Source organism: Anabas testudineus, chromosome 13 (genome assembly GCF_900324465.2).
Source record: "Anabas testudineus chromosome 13, fAnaTes1.2, whole genome shotgun sequence".
In the NCBI taxonomy this organism is placed as follows: Eukaryota; Metazoa; Chordata; class Actinopteri; order Anabantiformes; family Anabantidae; genus Anabas; species Anabas testudineus.
Genome location: NC_046622.1, coordinates 473,930 through 493,037, shown reverse-complemented (window position 1 = coordinate 493,037; position 19,108 = coordinate 473,930). Strand labels below are relative to the sequence as shown.

Sequence of the window (19,108 nt, the reverse complement as noted above, 5' to 3'; positions counted from 1 at the left end):
AACCCCAAACTATGATGCTCCCTCCACCATGTTTTACAGTGGGGATGATGTTTTGATGTTGGTGTGCTGTGCCTTTTTTTCTCCACACATAGTGTTGTGTGTTTTTTCCAAACAACTCAATGTTGGTTTCATCTGTCCACAGAATATTTTGCCAGTAGTGCTGTGGAACATCCAGGTGCTCTTTTGCAAACTTCAAACATACTGCGATATTTTTTTTTCCTCCGTGGTGTCCTCCCATGTACTCCATTATTGTTTGATGTTTTCCTTATGGTGGATGTGTCTACAAAAATGTTAGCATGTGCCATCAATGCACCCACAATAACGACCCGTTTGACCTCCTGACTGCAAAACCTGCTCGTGACATGACCGTGAATCCACCCTGCTTCAGATGCAGCACTGGCATTCTGCTATTGAGCCAAGTGTGCTCATGCTATTAAAATCACCAAGGATATTAAATGGTCAACATGGACCCATCGACTCTGTAGTGGACCGTGTTAGATAATCAATGGACCCCCGCTGTTCTAAACATTACCTTCAAGGAGATTTAAATCTTATCTAAAGATCATAATACAGGAATCACACAGAGTTAGTGGGAGAATGTAAATGTTTTCAGCTATTAACAACACTGTATTTACAAAGTCGATAATCACTATGTGAGTAACTTATTCCATTATCAGTTTAAAAATGTTTCTCGGTTCTCTTAACACACCTGCATCACTTATATCCTGCTTTAAAAATATCAGTCAAGACTGATTTTATTTACTGACCCTCATCTCTACTCAGCGTGCTGTCCTTCTGATGTAATGCATGGTCATGGGTATCTGAGAACACTGTTATTGTCAATTGTAAAAAGCACTCTACAAATAAAATTGAATTGAATTATTGGTTTCCCTTATTAACGTACACTGGGAATCATTAGAATTAAGTTTTTGGTTTGCATAAACATACTTCTCGGCCAAATAAGCTGATTCTAATTCTAATTTTATAGTTATAGTCAGTTTTAATCAACATCAGAGTTGTTCCTTTAGAGGTGTGCCCTCAGATGAACTCAAATCTGAACTGTATGAACAATTTTGGGAAACTACTTGTAGTGACCATTCGTCTAAAACAGAGAATATCAGTTACTGAGGTTATGAAGTGTACGTTTTATATGACATTGTTTTTACATTTTACTAGACACAAGATTTTTACATAAGCTGCGAATTTTAGACATTTTAAGTCCATACAGTACAGGGTTAAAGAGGGGTTGACATGTCAGAAAGTATAATGACAAGAAAATGCGCAACACATTGGGTACACTGCTCATATCAAATCTGCTCTGTATTAATTCAAATAAACAACCAAAAGAGAAGTTGAGTAGAGAAGCAAGGTGAGGTGTGCAGGTACTGACTGCTTTCTGTCTGGTCTGTTTAGAACCAGAAAAACACACTTTAAGAATCTTAAAATAAGTATAAAGTATTAAAGATACAACAGCAGTTACTACACAAACTGTGTAAATAATTCCACGGATGTTGTTGGCTGTGGAGTCGGAGCACGACAGTTTGACAACAGAGTAATGGTCACAGTACACTTTGTTTATGATGTTCCCACACAGCTGTAAACGAGCACTCATAGATATCATGACAGCAACTTCACTAAATGGATAAATCCATGTTAAAGCAATAAGCATAGCAACCTTGTTAAAGGTCATACGTGTGTTATATTGTAGAGGAAAACAAATCGCAAGGTATCTGTCATAAGACATGATGGTTAAGTTACATAGTTGAACATTTATATATGAAAACAAAAAGAAAATCTGCATGAAACAAAAGTGAAAAGAAACTGTGTGAAGATCAGAAAGAATCTGAACCAGAAAGAATGGAAAAAACCCTGTACTCCCCTGTAGCTCATTAGCAAACAGGCTACACAGAAACATGTACATTGGTTCATGCAAGCTTCTGTTCATACAAATAATCACAATAAGAAATACATTGGCACAAATGATTAACATATATAAAGATGTGATTATTGTGAAAAATAGGTATTTAAAAAGCCCAGCGTCGAAGTAGGCAGTAAGGGTAAAATACGAAACCTGTGTAGAGTTTACCATGATCCTCTTGTTGGTCGACAACGCACCAGTTATATTTATGGATTCACTTTACATTTTAGGTGCACGTGTCTCTTTCCAACATACAATGCAACATCATTAACAAACACACTAGTCACTCAATTAAAAAAAAAAACACAAATATGATAAATTCCCTCAACTTACTCTGTAGAAGACAGGATAACACTTGCTGAGAAATTACAGAACACCGTTTCTAACATTCACCTGCTGTAGTTAGACTCTGTGTCTCCCTTCCCCCATATCGGCTAAAGCCCCAACCTCACTTATTTTAAACTCTTCACCATGGTTTATTACCAGAGGACATGCTGATTGACAGAGCCACCTGATGTCAGCAGAAAAAAGAAAGTGATCCCAAACAACAGTTGAAACAACTTGTTTTTCATCTTCTACCAGTCTGTTGTAGCCAGTGCGATATTCTTTGCTGTCATCTGCTGGGGCAGCAGCATCAGAGCCAGTGACACTAAGAAACTGAATAAGCTGATCAGGAAAGCGGGCTCTGTGCTGGGGGCTTCTCTGGAACCTTTAGAGCAGGTGGTGGAGAGGAGGATGCTGCACAAACTGCTGAGCATCATGGAGAACAGCTCACATCCTCTCCACAGCCTGCTTATCAAACAGCGGAGTAGTTTTAGTCAGACTTCTCCAGCTCCGCTGTGACAAGGAAAAGTTCAGGAAGTCATTTGTGCCAACAGCCATCAGCCTGTACAATGACTCCCTGACAGAGAGTCAGTGTCCACGCTGATGGTTTAACAATGTGTAACTAAGTCACTTTACATTCAAGTCTTACTGTGTGTTTTGTTGTTATTGTCTATTCTGTTATTCTTGTACTGTGTCTCGTGTATTGTTGTGTAGAGTATGTTACTCAATGTTCAAATGTTTTTGTGTGTAATGGCTGCAACACCAAAATTTCCCCTTGGGGATCAATAAAGTATCTATCTTATTTGAATTAAACTTTTTCACTCTGTTTCTTTTCACATTTTGTTTCATGCAGATTTTCTTTTTGTTTTCATATATAAATGTTCAACTATGTAACTTAACCATCATGTCTTATGACAGATACCTTGCGATTTGTTTTCCTCTACAATATAACACACGTATGACCTTTAACAAGGTTGCTATGCTTATTGCTTTAACATGGATTTATCCATTTAGTGAAGTTGCTGTCATGATATCTATGAGTGCTCGTTTACAGCTGTGTGGGAACAGCATTAACAAAGTGTCACGAGCTGGATGAAGGACTCCATGGCCAGAGATACACAGGACAGAACTGAGCAGTCGAACTTTATTTGCAATGACAAAATACCAGTAAATCAGTTAAGTCAACGGCCACTAGATGGGAGGAGATGACGTAGGGTGAGTATGGTGGTCGGGGTTGAAACCGGAAGTAACGTCACAACCAAGATGGCCGACCAACGGAGAGCACATGGGCAAAATGGAGGACAATGGAGATGGTGAAAGGCAACCGGTGGAGAATGTCCAGGAGTTTAATCCGAGTAACACAGAACCACAATGAGAACACAGTCACAAAATATGATGAAATCCAATGTCCAAATAACAGTGAGGGAAACCAGTCTATAGTCAAGAACAAGACAGTCCAAACAGTAAATCCAAAGGCTAAACTATGAGGTCTAGGGGAATCCAGGTCATACACAAATAGGCAGTCCAGAGATAAATCCGACAGGCAAAATCGACAATGGTAAGACAATCCAGGTCGACACACAGGGAGATCCAAACAGAAACAGAGCAGGGAAGGGAACAACGAGGGAGAAAACAGACCAGAGGAAAACACTCACAGAACCAGAGGGGTGAACAGGAAGCAGGGTCAGGTCAGGCTGGTCCAGTGAGGGGGAATCCAGGGTAGAAGGAGTGCAGGTCAGAGGAGGGGAATCAGGTAGCTACAGGGGCAGGTCTGGTACTGTGAGCAGGGGGAACAACAGGGAATAAACAGAACTCACAGTACCAGGGGGTCAGGCAAGAGACGGGGTCCAGAGCAGGCAGAGTCCGAAAAATCCAAAATGAGTCAGTCCAAGAAAGATCCGGGACAGTGTCCGGGTAAAGAGAACAGACTATCTGGCAGGGGAGACAGGTGAGCAGGCCAGTATTTATAGAGTGGGGGAGAACAGGTGTAACCAATCAGGTGAGTGCATGTGATCAAACCAGGAAGAGGAAACAGAAAGTTGCCAAAAAAAAAGAGCTCAGGGGCAACACCAGCAGCAACAAGGCTGGAATCACGACAAAAAGTGTACTGTGACCATTACTTCAAATTTGTGTACCACAAATATTTGTATGTAAACTGTTCATTAAAAAACAATAGTGTTTTCACAGAAGTAAAACATATAGTGCCGGACAAAGAAAAAAGTCACCACCTGGATTTAACTAAGCAAATATGTAAGAGATGATTATGTTTCAGCTGGTAACAAGTTATTGAACCCTGAGTTCTGACTGGAATTAGCAAGAGAGATCATATTTCTCCTATGTTAGCTTCTGTCCATTGGCTCCCTGTAAAATCCAGAATTGAATTAAAAATTCTTCTCCTCACTTATAAATCCCTTAATAATCAGGCTCCATCTTATCTTAAAGACCTCTTAGTTCCTTATCTTCCAAGCAGAACTCTGCGTTCTCAGACTGCAGGTTTAGTTGTGGTTCCTAGAGTTTCCAAATGTAGAATGGGAGGCAGAGCCTTTAGCTATCAAGCCCCTCTCCTGTGGAACCAGCTCCCAGTTCAGGTTCTGAAGGCAGACACCCTCTCTACATTTAAGACTAGACTTAAAACTTTCCTTTTTTATAAAGCTTATAGTTAGAGATGGATCAGGTGACTCTGAACCATCTCTTAGTTCTGCTGCTATAGGTTAGTCTGCTGGGTGAACTCTACTGATACACTGAGCTCCTCTCCTCTCTCCTTTCTCCTCTATTAATTCAAATTCTACCATTTCATGTCATTAACTTTGTGTCTTCTCTCTCTTTTAGTTGTGTTTCCTCCTCTCTGTCTCCCTCTCTCTGTACTTTTCTGCAGGTATCCTCGGCCTGGAGCTGTACATCTCCAGAATCCAGTTGACCTGCCCAATGTTCTTGCTGCTTGTTGTTGTCTTATTGCCTGATGTTCTTTTCTCTCTTCTCTTTCCAATCACCCCAACCGGTCGAGGCAGATGGCTGCTCATCCTCAGCCTGGTTCTGCTGGAGGTTTCTTCCTCTAAAGGGAGTTTTTCCTCTCCGCTGTTGCCTAAAGTTTGCTCAAATGGGATTGTTGGGTTTTCTCTATAATTTTTTGTATAAATATGTTCTGTGAGGTCTTAAACCTTAAACACTGTAAAGTGCCTTGAGATAACTTCTGTTGTAAATTGGCGCTAAACAAATAAAACTTAATTGAATCGAATTGAATTAAACTGTACTGTAGAGAGCGGCTGCATCACCATGTGGTTTGTTTGTACTACAGTGATGGACCGCAAGCGTCTGCAAAAAGGGGTGAAGACTGCTGAGAAGATCACCAGGACCTCACTGCCCTCTCTGCAGACTATCTACCACCATACAGTACACAGGAGAGCTGTCTCCATCCTCAAGTACTCCACCAACCCCCAACACAGACAGGTCCCACTTCTATCCTCAGGTTGACGGTACAGGAGGGTGAAATGCAAGACATCCGGACTGAGGAACTCCTTTTTCGCCTCAGCCATCAGACTTTTAAACAGGTTTTAAACTAGACTTGTTTGTCCCACAGAGCAGTTGAACTCACATTTTGAACATTAGGTAATGCTGTTTACAGTGGTATCTGCCGTTTTGTACTGACATAGTACATAGTGACACTAACCAGTGTCATAGTGTAACTGCACATTTATCTTGCACATACAGTTGTACCTAGTTCGTATACTTCTGTTTTTAGTTATTAAACAGTTTATACTTTTTATAATGCTTGTATATTTGTAATTGTATATAGAGTATCTCGGTTTTAAACTACATTTGTTGGACTGAACCCAAAGTTTCCATTTGGACACAAATTGTATTGAACTCTGACTTATAATAAAAAAACAAGTGAATGAGTGGCCTTCATACATAGGGACATTCAATATGAATAATAATTAGTACCAATGATGATTATTATTATAACTAATTTACACACACATTTACATTTAGTTGTTAAAAGTATCTCAACTTGTCAAGCCATCCATCATTTCAGATATTTTCTGCTCTTAAACAGTCCTTCAGAGTGAAACAACTGGCATTAACTCTGGCTAAATATAGGAAAACTACTTTTACTGCTTTAAAAACCACCGAAAGGTTCAAACCAACTTTTATGTAGAAATTTTTTCTAAAAAATCAGTGTTAACAAGAGAAATCAGAGATTTGTCACAGAATTTATAAAGCATATTCTGCAAATTAAGTCATATTTAACACGAGGGGTTTACATTTTACTAGACACAAGATTTTTACATAAGCTGCGAATTTTAGACATTTTAAGTCCATACAGTACAGGGTTAAAGAGGGGTTGACATGTCAGAAAGTATAATGACAAGAAAATGCGCAACACATTGGGTACACTGCTCATATCAAATCTGCTCTGTATTAATTCAAATAAACAACCAAAAGAGAAGTTGAGCAGAGAAGCAAGGTGAGGTGTGCAGGTACTGACTGCTTTCTGTCTGGTCTGTTTAGAACCAGAAAAACACACTTTAAGAATCTTAAAATAAGTATAAAGTATTAAAGATACAACAGCAGTTACCATGAACAGTATGTAAACAATTCCATTGATGTTGTTGGCTGAGGAGTCGGAACATGACAGTTTAGCGATAGAGTAGTTGTCACAGTACACTTTGTTTATGATGTTCCCACACAGCTTCGCACGTGCACTAAAATATATCATGACAGCAACTTCAGTAAATGGATAAATCCATGTTAAAGCAATAAGCATAGCAACCTTGTTAAAGGTCATACGTGTGTTATATTGTAGAGGAAAACAAATCGCAAGGTATCTGTCATAAGACATGATGGTTAAGTTACATAGTTGAACATTTATATATGAAAACAAAAAGAAAATCTGCATGAAACAAAAGTGAAAAGAAACTGTGTGAAGATCAGAAAGAATCTGAACCAGAAAGAATGGAAAAAACCCTGTACTCCCCTGTAGCTCATTAGCAAACAGGCTACACAGAAACATGTACATTGGTTCATGCAAGCTTCTGTTCATACAAATAATCACAATAAGAAATACATTGGCACAAATGATTAACATATATAAAGATGTGATTATTGTGAAAAATAGGTATTTAAAAAGCCCAGCGTCGAAGTAGGCAGTAAGGGTAAAATACGAAACCTGTGTAGAGTTTACCATGATCCTCTTGTTGGTCGACAACGCACCAGTTATATTTATGGATTCACTTTACATTTTAGGTGCACGTGTCTCTTTCCAACATACAATGCAACATCATTAACAAACACACTAGTCACTCAATTAAAAAAAAAACACAAATATGATAAATTCCCTCAACTTACTCTGTAGAAGACAGGATAACACTTGCTGAGAAATTACAGAACACCGTTTCTAACATTCACCTGCTGTAGTTAGACTCTGTGTCTCCCTTCCCCCATATCGGCTAAAGCCCCAACCTCACTTATTTTAAACTCTTCACCCCAGTGTTCTGAGCATGCTCACTGACACTTTCATCTGCTGTCAGAGGTTCTCTCAGATACTGAGTCTAGGGAAAAGACAATCTCCGCAACTAAAGCCTTTTTTTTATTGTTATATAAGAATAGAATTAAAACCATATTACACACACACACACACACACACACACACATATATATATACACAGAGCCTATAAAAAGTTTTAACCCCTTGGATGTTTCATGCTTTTATTGACATAAACCAGTCAATTGTGTATTATTCTATCTACCTACCTATTGCCTCGTTAGCTGGGTCAGGTTTACACCCAAAAAGATGCTTCTGTAACGTAAAGTGTCTGGTGTATTACAGATGATCTCTTCAGCAGGGCTGCTATACAGCTCTATACTGTATTAGAGACTGACCTTCCCAAAAGTGTGTTTTTTTGATACCCAGAACAACCACAAAGAGCTGGAAACCCCATCAAGGCCCAATCCAGGCGAAACTCACATTATGCTTTAAACTCTGTAGCAGGTACACTTGTTTAAATTAGAGTAAAACAGAGACTTACAAACCTGTGCTGCTTAGCTGGGGGTCACATCTTTTCAGTCAATGGTTCCATCCCACATTAAGCAGTCTGTCATAGTCCCAGTCTCCAACAACTAAAGACCATCTAGCTGAATGACCATACGTGAATGTTTGTAGCTTTGGCCCTGGAACAGCTGAACAAGAGGAACAATGTGTGCATGCCTTTTTGGACTCCAGTGCTGCTTTACCACCATTAATACCATTCATTTTTCCATCACTGTGGGAAACTGGTCCTTTGGATTTATTTCTCAATTCAATTCAATTCAGTTTTATTTGAATGGCACCAATAGCTTTAGGCAACAGTGGAGAGGAAAAACTCCCTTCCTAGAGGAAGAAACCTCCAGCAGAACCAGGCTCATAGTGGGTGGCCATCTACCCCGACCGGTTGGGGTGAGTGGAAAGAGAAGAGAGAAAAGAACAGCAACTGCAGTGAGAACTGCATCTGTGGTGTTAATTAAAGTAAAGGTGCACTGAACAAAGGCTGCGTTAGACTTTCAAAATGATGGACCGGCTCATAAAAGTTCTATCAAAATAAACTATTACTTATTTTAATTTTAAGGAATAGTTAATGCTAGCAAGTACAACATTTGAAATTACTTCCACTCTGCTCTAACAAGCCCTCAATCTGCCTGTTTTTTTGTCTACCATCCCCTTCAACCAGGTATCAGGTACACGTATCAGTCATTATTAAATTGCAATAAATAAGAAGCTGCAATCTACTATGACCTTGACCTTTAACTACCAAAATATAAATCAGTTCGTCCACAGTTTGAAGAACTCCTCTCACACACACCACAAAAAGAGTTCCTTCCTAACTGTTCTTGGCCTTATCCAGATCCAGATCCCCCCACTGACAGAGACTCTGGCCCTAAAGACTAATCCTGAATCAATTAATGCAGCTACTTTCTACACTAAAAGTCTCAAAGAATTCCTCTGTACATACCATCTATCCATTCATGTTATACCTTGTGCACCAATGCAAATTCCATGGCCTACATTGAACTACTTAAATATTACATTTAGTCATTTAGCAGACACTTTTATCCAAAGCGACTTACAAGTGAGGAACAAGGCAAAAATCTACGACAAGGAGAAAAAACATCAAAGCAAAGTGCTATCAAAGAAGTGTTTCTGTTTCAAGAGATGTGAGTAAAGAAAGAAAAAAGAAAAGTTTTTTTTTTTAAGTGCAAAGGAAGATGCGGAAGAGTTCTGTTTTCAGCAGTTTTTTAAAGTTTGCTAGAGAGGTGGCTGAGCGTGCAGAGATAGGCAGCATCGCACCATCGTGGGATCACTGAGCTGAACAGTTTTCCTTGGTGTCTACTGTGTGGTGCTGGTACCACCAGACGACGTTCCCCGGTTGAGCGCAGTGGACGGGACGGGATGTAGACCTCAATGATTGAACTGAGATAAGATGGAGCTGTGGAGTTAACCACTCTGTAGGCAAGAGACAGAGCTTTGAACTTGATCCTTGCAGCCACCGGAAGCCAGTGCAAAGATCTGAAGAGCGGTGTGACATGAGACCTTTTTGGTTGATTAAAAATGAGGCGTGCTGCTGCATTTTGGATCATCTGGAGGGGTTTGGTCGTGGATGCTGGTAAACCCATCAGTAGTGCATTGCAGTAATCCAGGTGAGATAAGATCGCCTGTACAATGAGTTGGGTTGTGTACTCCGTCAGATAGGGTCTGATCTTTCTGATATTGTGGAGGGCATATCTACACGACCTAGAGACTGTGGCGATGTGTTCCGTGAAGGTCAGTTAGTCATCAATGATGATGATGATGGCCGTCTTAGCGCAGATAATCACCGCAGATCCAATGTTAATGCTGATGTTGAAGGTCTGGCAGGGAAGAATAGGACTTCAGTCTTGGGAATGTTAAATTGAAGGTGTCTTTTTCTTATCCAGGCAGAGATGTCAGAGAGACAGGCGGAGTCATTAGGTGGAAAGGACAGGAAGAGCTGTGTGTCATCTGCATGATAAGAAAAGCCATGAGAATGGATGATAGAGCCTAGAGAAGAAGTATAGATTGAGGATACCTTGAAGGTTCGTTCGGACAAGTATGACCAAAGCCGGGCTAGAGCTGATCCAGAGATGCCCAGGTCTGAGAGTGCAGTCATGAGAATCTGATGGTTCACAGTGTCAAAGGCTGCAGATAGATCTAATAGAATAAGGACAAAAGAGTTACCTGCAGCTTTAGCCACCCGTAGGGATTCCACAACAGTCAGAAGTGCTGTTTCTGTGGAGTGACCACTCTTGAAGCCAGACTGATTGACATCAAGGAGGTTGTTCCGGGAAAGAAAGTCAGAGAGTTGGTTGAAGGCTGCACGTTCCAGAGTCTTGGCCAGGAATGAAAGAAGAGAGACCGGTCTGTAGTTCTCCACAAGGGAGGGATCCAGAGAAGGCTTCTTCAACAGTGGAGTAATCTGGGCCTGCTTGAACGAGGTGGGAAAGGTGCCTGTTGTGAAAGAGGTGTTGATGATCTGTGTAATGGCTGGTATTAGTGTTGGTGCGATAGCTTGAAGAACAGTAGAGGGGATCGGATCCAGAGAGCAGGTGGTCGGGCGATTGGAGAGGAGGAGGGTGGATACATCGTCCTCTGACAGTGTTGAAGAAGTGAAGTGAGATGCATCGTCAGGTTTAGTGAGCAGAATGTCATTGTCAGGAGGAGTGAACTGGGAGCTGATGGCTGCCACCTTGTTGGTAAAAAAGGAGGCAAAGTTGTCGGCTGTGAGACTGGTGGAGGTGGGGGTGGATAGAGTAGAGACTTGAAAGTGGAGGACAGCTTTCTGGTGTCTGTGGTGTTGCTGACCTTGTCCTGGTAGTATTCAGTCTTCGCCCTGGTGACACTGTAAGAAAAAGATTGAAGCAAATCCTGATAATCAGTTAGAGCCGGTTGAGACTTCAACCACGGCCACTTCCTCTCCGCACTCCTGAGCACTGTGCGTTGTTCACGGATCTAGTCAGTGAGCCACGAGTTGGAAGCTGAAGGACGAGCAGGTCAAGTAGTAGAGTGTGTGAAAAAAGCTGGAATGAAGTCTGCCTTGTTCACCGCCGACTGGCAGTTCCACAGGGCAAGAGAAAAAGAGCCCGGCGGCGAGGTGTTCTGGGTGAGGGGCCGCAGGTGGGAAATGCATCGTCCTCTGGAGAACGCCATGTCCTGCGTCTGCCGAGGAAAACTGGAATCTGCTGAAAACACATTGAAAGAAAAGAAACAGAAAGCCTTTCCGAAGGGGAAGAGGTTAAAGTGAAGAAAAGAGATTGAAAGTGCAAAAAGGTTGGAAATCTTGCGTCTTGCGGTGTCCTGGACTCGCGCAGGTAGACTCGCAGGTCTTTACTCAAATCGGTCGTCACACAAAGACGGCTGAACACAAGGGCTGACGCTTCCACAAAACAGGTGCCTTAAATATGGTCTACCGCCCCCTGGTAGAAACCAAACTAATTTGTGTGCCTTTGTTAGGTCAAAGGTGTGAATGCTCGGTGATTACTTAGCTGAAACTACCACCAACAACAGACCAACACTCTCTACCTACAGTTCTTAACACTTATTGAAACAGACTGACAAACAGGCTAAATCAGCTACTTGTTGACTTTATGTACATTTATTTATTTTTTAAACGTGTTTAACTCTGTTACTAACCTTCATAAGTAATTAAACATGTTGACATCTTGCTTGTCAGAGTATCCACATTTTTAGACATGTTGTGCTATTGAATGATTTTTTCTACTTTATGTAACCTGATTTTTAACACGATGAGTTTGTTAACAAAGTCTTCTACATAAACTACGTATTTTAGACAGTTTTAGTCCATAGAGAACAGGATTAAGGAGTGGTGGGAAAGTAAGAAAGTATAATGACAACAAAATGTGCAACATTCTCGGCAAACTGCTCAAATTAAATCTGCTCTGGATTATTTCAAAAAAAGCACCAAGTGAAAAGTTCAGGAGAGAAACGAGTTGAGGTGTGCAGGTACTGACCGCTTTCTGTCTGGTCTGCTTAGAAGCAGAAAAACACACTTTAAGAATCTTGAGATAAGTGTAAAGGATTACAGTTACAACACTGACTGTTATAAAAACGGTGTAACCAAGTCCATGAATATTGTTGACAGTGGTGTCGGAGCATGCTAGTTTGACGACCGAGTAGTTGTCACAGTACACTTTGTTAATGATGTTCCCACACAGCTGTAAAGGGGCACTCAAAGAAAGCATAACAGCAACTTCAGTAAATGGAAATAACCATATTACAGCAATAAGCTTGGCTACCTTGTTCAGTGTCATCCGTGTATTATATTGTAGAGGATAACAGATTGCAACATATCTGTCATAAGACATGACGGTTAAGTTACAAAGTTCTACATTACCATATAAAAAGACACAGAAAATCTGTATAAAACAAAATGGAGCAGAAACCGTGTGAATGTCAGAGAGGATCTGAACCAGAAGGAACGGGTACAGCCCCGTACTACCGAACAGTTCATTAACAAACAGGCTGCACAGAAACATGTACATAGGTTCATGTAAACATCTGTTTGTACAAATAATCATGATGAGCAAAAGATTGGCACAAACTATAAAAAAATATAAAACCATGACTACTGTGAAAAATAAATATTTTACCATCCCAGTGTCAAAGTAGGCAGCAAGTGTCAAATATGAACCCCGTGTAGAGTTGATCATAACCCAAAGATTAGTTCACAAAACATCAATAAAAGCCTGAAGGCTGTGGCCCTCTTTTCATGATTACTTTCTTTTCTATCTGTCAAACCTATGATTATTTTGGAACAAAAACAACCAGACACACAGTATTCATAAAGCCTGTCTCCCTAAGTTCACAGTTTGTCACAAGTTGGTATAACGCTTAGTTTAGAAACTGTACAATGCAGCTCATGACACCGAATCTACACCTGCTGTGCTCAGACTGAGTGCCCCCCCACAACGGGACCGAAACAGGGTCTTTGCTTCTTTTAAACTTTTCAGAACTGCAGTGTGAGTTCAATTAAACTCTACTGGGAGTAGCACAGTTGTCCTCTGGGTCAGGAACGAAGAAAACATTTTAAATGAAACTAATCACTATAACCATAGGGTTAGGGTTAGCCAATAACACCCCATGCATCCTTCAGTTAGAGACGTGTTAACAACCCTGTAACTATAAGCCTAATACCATTTTCATTTATCATTATTAAAGAAAACATATTTACTAGAGCCTTCAGACCCTGCTGTGGCTCCTAACCATGGTTGTGCTGGCAGAGCAGTGTCTGAAGTGAATTTAATCCACAAACACCACTGTATGTAAGGACCACAGTTGTCACACAGGCCTTAGCTTCATATTGGCAGTGACCTGAGAATGTTCACTATAGCTACTGAAAACACATGTGCAGCCAAGACGGACATCCTGGGGAAATATCATTACTTTAAATTAATCTGAAAACATGATCACCTGTAAAATCCATCTAAACTCTGAACAGTAGGGTCACTCATACAGTTCATCACTTTTACATCCATCATGTTGAAACATGTATATGTAGACTAATCACAGCTTTACTTTACTTTCTACAGTGGCCATCACCAAGGCTGGACACATTATACACACACAATTTATTCCCTGAAGCCACTGTACTGAATGTAAACAGTCTATATAATAAATAAATGAAAGTAATAAGAGGAACAACACTACTAAAGGTTTTATTTTAATCAGATGTGTTTCCTGCCTCACGACTGTTGGAAAGTAGGTGTGTTCCTGATCACCACTCTAAATACTTCGGTATATTGTTTTCCAGCATTACCCCACACTGGCAACAATCATGAAAATGTTTTTAATAAGCACATTTCAAGATCAGATTTTGTGAATTGTGTGTTTGTTGTACCTACACACTGCCTCCTGTCCCAGTCGACATGTTATTACAGATCAGATGTTTATACGTTTGTCGTATTTTTGACATCTGTGTTCCGTACATGACAGGATTCAGAAATGAGAAGTTACAGAGACAGGATTCTACGTAGCACACTGGGCACACTAGTCATATCAAATCTACTCTGCAGGATTTCAAAGAAGCAGCCAAAGGACAAATTCAACAGGCACACCAGGTGAGGTGTACAGGTGCTGACAGCTTTTTGTCTGGTCTGTTTGAAGCAGAAAAGCTAATTTTAAGAATTACGAGGGACCAGGATGGTTAAAACGATAAATAAATAAATGTTTTTCAGTGTCAGCACACGCCAACTGTATCAGACACTTCTATACGTGTTATATTGTAGAGGAAAACAGATCGCAACATATCTGTCATAAGACATGATGGCGAGGTTTCTACACTGCCGTAAGTATAAATACAGAAGATCTGCAGGTAACAAAGTGGAGCAGAAACCGTGTGAATGTCAGAGAGAATCTGAACCAGAAGGGACGGGTACAGCCCTGTACTACCAAACAGTTCATTAACAAACAGGCTGCACAGAAACATGTACATAGGTTCATGTAAACTTCTAATAATCACGATGAGAGATGCGTTGACAATAACTATAATGATGTAAAGCAAAGCAGTCGTCATGAAGTACAAGTATCTTAGGTTTCCAACATGCAAATAAGCTCCTAGAATAAAGTAAGATACAGTTGATGAGGTTGAATGGAGCACCATTCTTGTTACAAATATTGAAAAGCTGTGTCATCACTTACCCTAAAACAAATCTGTGGTTTCACTGAAAGACAACATTTGAAGTGCAGCAACATCATTGTTTTCTAATAACATCTTACCAAAAGCACCTCACTGGTCATTTTCTTTTACAGTAGAATCCAGATATCATACAGTATCACATGCATTAAGTTACACCACTCATCACCCATCATTTACGACACAATTACACAATCAACTGTGATGCGCTTCAGACTGCGGGACAGGTTTTATACCTTTTCAGAACCAAAGTCTCAACAGGTGAGTCCTGACACTCGGATATGACTTCTCTTACAGTCGTCCCCTTAGGAAGCAAGTGTTCACTGACACTTCCTGTAAATTCTGTTTCTATACTTTATGGTTGGGTTCAGATGCTCACACACAACATCTGCTTTAGAGTTTAAACACAGCTCCGCTGTGACAAGGAAAGGTACAGGAAGTCATTTGTGCCACCAGCCATCAGCCTGTACAATGATTCCCAATCAATGATGTATGTTATTCTTGTACTGTGTTTTATTGTTATTGTCTATACTGTATGTTATTCTTGTACTGTTTTGTTGTTATTGTCTATACTGTGTGTCATTCTTGTACTGTGTTTTGTGTAATGCTGTTGTGTAGATTTTGTTACTTAATGTTCAAATGTTTTCTGTGTAATGGCTGCTGAAACACCAACATTTCCCCTTGGGGATCAATAAAGTATCTATCTATCTATCTATCTATCTATCTATCTATCTATCTATCTATCTAAACTAAAACACCATCAGCTAAACCCCAAACCATTCTCGGGCCTGTGGTTTGTCAGTTCTGCACCTTGTAATACACTGTTCATCCGCCCACCACCTCCCCATGAATCGCTTTCTGTTAATAAATGTAGCTTCATCTGTAAAAACAATGTTTCACCACAACATGCGGTTGTGTGTTTGTGCCACACAAACATGACAAACAAGTGGACAAGGGACAGAATAATAATCATAACAATAATAATAATAATAATACTTCAAATATGTCACAAACTAACCCCCACCCCCTCAACCCCTAGTACATTCACTTCTGATCATTCAAGTTTCACTGAACCGTCACCAGCTGAATGAATTAGTCAGCAGTTTGTGTGCAGACCAGGTTTCCTTCAGCAGCACAGTGGCTGTTTAACTAGAACTAAATAAGAACGTTAACTATAGATTAGTTAGGTTCACCGCTGACAGTATGGTGTGAAAGGTAAACAGAAAAATGGAAGAAAATGGTGAGCTGACTGACCCCGGGAGGGCACCAGTAATGCATACTGCCATATCTGATAGAGCGGGTGGTCCCACCTCATATCAAGGGGATTCAATTTTGCCTGAGCTTTAGGAGGACAATGTGCAGCCGTTTTAAATTGAAAGCTGAACTAAAGTCAATAAAAAGTAGTCTGTTGTATGCAGCTGGACATTCAAGTTGCATTATTGTGAAGCGGATAGTGGATAGTGAACGCCGGTGGTTCGAATCCCGGCTGTGGCCTACCTCCAGCTGGGGTCCTTAGGAAAGACTTCTTACACTTTCCCTGCCTTTGCCTTGTAGGAACCTAATTTAAGGGGTTTTTTAGGGATCATGTTCTCAAGGCTTCCAAAGCCCAAAACCTGCTCCTCAACTGAACATTTGAAGGAAAATCTCAATCTCATAGATCCACATACGTGTAAACATTGATCAGACTACTTTGTGGTTGTGACCTTCACTGTCCAGCACAGCTTTATATCTATACTCACATATTTCTAGACTCCACGTGTGTCATGGAAACTGATTCTCAAGTGTAAGGCTACAGAAACTTACAGAGACATCCTCCAAAAATAAAACTGTTGTGACACCTGTGAAGTTCGGTTTAGGCTTAGACAGTGGTGTAGAATAAAGTTTCTTCAGTTTCATGTAGAAACTGCTCAACATGACAGAAACCAACGACTTGGAAAAAGTTACAGCTGAACACGGATTCACTGACCAGTAAAACTAATGTTTTCTAATGACAGAAAACTCGTGTCTGTCCCTCCTGACGTGTCTGAAGGGACGTCATTATCGTCCCCAGCCCTCTGCGGACCAGAGAAACCACTGCTGAGCGCTTTGTTGGGGCTGATTGGTCTCACTGGTTAACAGTGCCGACTGTAATTTGCTTCAGAGGGAATTAGTGGACAAACATGTTTACAAGCTGAAATGACCTTTGACCTGAGGGACTTCATTAATGTGCCACAGTCACCTAACTTCCTCCAACACCTGAGGACACAGAAGCAACTTTACCATTGAAGTTAATTTGTTCCAAACCATTTATTTGAGAACCTTTAGCAGAAGATTTAGTTTATTAAAGTTGCTGAATTAAACACGGTTTGCAGCTTTTCACTCTCATTTAGCTTCTGGTTTGGCTTTAGGGTTTTATTGCACGTTCGCCATTTCCTACAAGTTTAGTCACATGTCTGCGCCACCTTGGGGTGGGCGGGGCTTCAGGCTAAAGCTAAAGCTAGCTTTTTTTTAAATCAATCCTGCGATTTAAAAGGTCACTTCCTGAAGATAAAGGCCAATTATCAGTTAAAGCAGTGACTGAAGCAGCCAGGAAACACAGATATAACATTAATTAGCTCAAACTAAGTCAGAAGTGTTCACCTCCCATTAGAGACTGTTCCTTCCATGTGTCCAGTAGAGGGTGACACTCATCTACAGGCAGAGAGCACCCAGTGTAAACCCTCTGGACACTAAATGGGGCCATTCCCAGGTCCTGACAATTCTGAGGCTCCTTCATCATTATGTCCAGTTTGAAGGGTCGCTGGCACCTCAGGGTCTTGGTCCTGTAAATCCACCTCTGAACAGAATTCACATTAATGAGAGCACAGTGCAGTAACGTCTGCAAACCAAGCAGAGACCACAGAACCACAGCCCAGATCATCTGGCTTCTCTGATTCCAAACACGTTCAGGTGAAACAAAGACCGAACTGTCTCCACTGGGAACTGGAACAGGTTCCATGAACCAGACAAGTATTTGGACATACCTGTAAAGGGTTACGTGAATTTTGGGCCCAGAAATTTCCAACGATAGATTTTCACATAATTATCTTGATCTCAGTACTGAAACATCAGGATAAGTAAACAAACAGCAGATGACAGAACACAGAGCTTAATATTCCAAAATGAGTAATGATGGTAGGAAGTAGACCATGTGCTCAGTGCTGGACTCTGGGTGCAGATCCTAAAGTGCTGATACTAATAAAATGTGGTATGGGAGGTGTTCTGAATCACGATGAACTGTGGCCATACGTCCCAAACACCTGTGATACAACTGGTTTGGACTGGTTTTGATTTCAAAGGCCATTACCTGATATCACACAGTTTAAGGTTTGATGCAGTTTGAACATGGAAAAACATGATTTGGGTCCCAGGTGTGCGTCAGAGTCGGTCCTGGTTCTGGATTAGTGTTAGAACAGCCGTTGTATTGGTGTGGTGTGAGCTACAGTTGAACATTTAGTCATTTATCGGACACTTTTATACTTGTATACCTCCCACACGCAGGACGGGGATGTTGCCACTACAACATCCAGCCGCATTCAAACCTGCATATTTATCGTCCCTACGATTTAGTTTCTACAAACTGAGTCTGAGTCTTCAGTCAGTTACAGCTTTTGTAAGAGTTACGGTGTTTGTGAGACCTGTGTCCTCGTCTAATCGGCAGGTGAAGCTTCATCAGCAGGTGAAGCTGCTACTGAACAGCAAGTATTATTTACTGAATAACAACCGGTTGTTCTGTCCCAGTTGTGTTTCTATAGTAGAATTAAAAGGTGAACTGTGATTAAACAGCGCCGCCTGTTGGCTGCAAAGACGCTCTACAAACTGAGGAAACATGGAGACTTCCATTCAACATGAGTCTTTACAGAAGACGACTGGTGAATTTCTATATCTCTGCTGATGAATTTCACAAAGACACTGTAGCGTCTGTGAACCTGATTTGAGTTTGTTCCAAGAAAACGTCAGCGAACTGCAGCTCGGTCTGGGACAGAATTCAGTTCAGCTGATAAAATGTTGATGGCAGCTTTATTATAATAGATAGAAAGTCAAATAGAACGGAATTAATGGAAGTCGTCCTTGAAACCACACCTGTGTCTTGTAACGTAGCTTTTCCCACATCAGATTCAAACTGAGCCACGTTCACTTTGACTAAACT

General features: G+C 40.8%; 3 protein-coding genes and 1 pseudogene across 3 annotated transcripts; all 4 read right to left on the bottom strand.

The window, feature by feature from the left end:
- Nucleotides 1-1,162: 1,162 nt before the first annotated feature.
- On the bottom strand, nucleotides 1,163-2,089 carry LOC113174857 (olfactory receptor 11A1-like). The gene has a single exon (XM_026379033.1). The coding sequence runs from the start codon at nucleotides 2,087-2,089 to the stop codon at nucleotides 1,163-1,165; it is 927 nt and encodes a 308-aa protein (XP_026234818.1).
- Nucleotides 2,090-6,500: 4,411 nt separating this feature from the next.
- LOC113174917 (olfactory receptor 11A1-like) lies at nucleotides 6,501-7,427 on the bottom strand. The gene has a single exon (XM_026379127.1). The coding sequence runs from the start codon at nucleotides 7,425-7,427 to the stop codon at nucleotides 6,501-6,503; it is 927 nt and encodes a 308-aa protein (XP_026234912.1).
- Nucleotides 7,428-12,043: 4,616 nt separating this feature from the next.
- On the bottom strand, nucleotides 12,044-12,982 carry LOC113170484 (olfactory receptor 142-like). Its single transcript, XM_026372595.1, has one exon. The coding sequence runs from the start codon at nucleotides 12,956-12,958 to the stop codon at nucleotides 12,044-12,046; it is 915 nt and encodes a 304-aa protein (XP_026228380.1). The 5' UTR covers nucleotides 12,959-12,982.
- Nucleotides 12,983-14,145: 1,163 nt separating this feature from the next.
- Nucleotides 14,146-14,907, bottom strand: LOC113170476 (annotated as a pseudogene).
- Nucleotides 14,908-19,108: the final 4,201 nt, after the last annotated feature.

Bases quoted from the DNA above. Each gene is read 5' to 3' on its own strand.
- LOC113174857 (XM_026379033.1), bottom strand. From the start codon at position 2,089: ATGGTAAACTCTACACAGGTTTCGTATTTTACCCTTACTGCCTACTTC.
- LOC113174917 (XM_026379127.1), bottom strand. From the start codon at position 7,427: ATGGTAAACTCTACACAGGTTTCGTATTTTACCCTTACTGCCTACTTC.
- LOC113170484 (XM_026372595.1), bottom strand. From the start codon at position 12,958: ATGATCAACTCTACACGGGGTTCATATTTGACACTTGCTGCCTACTTT.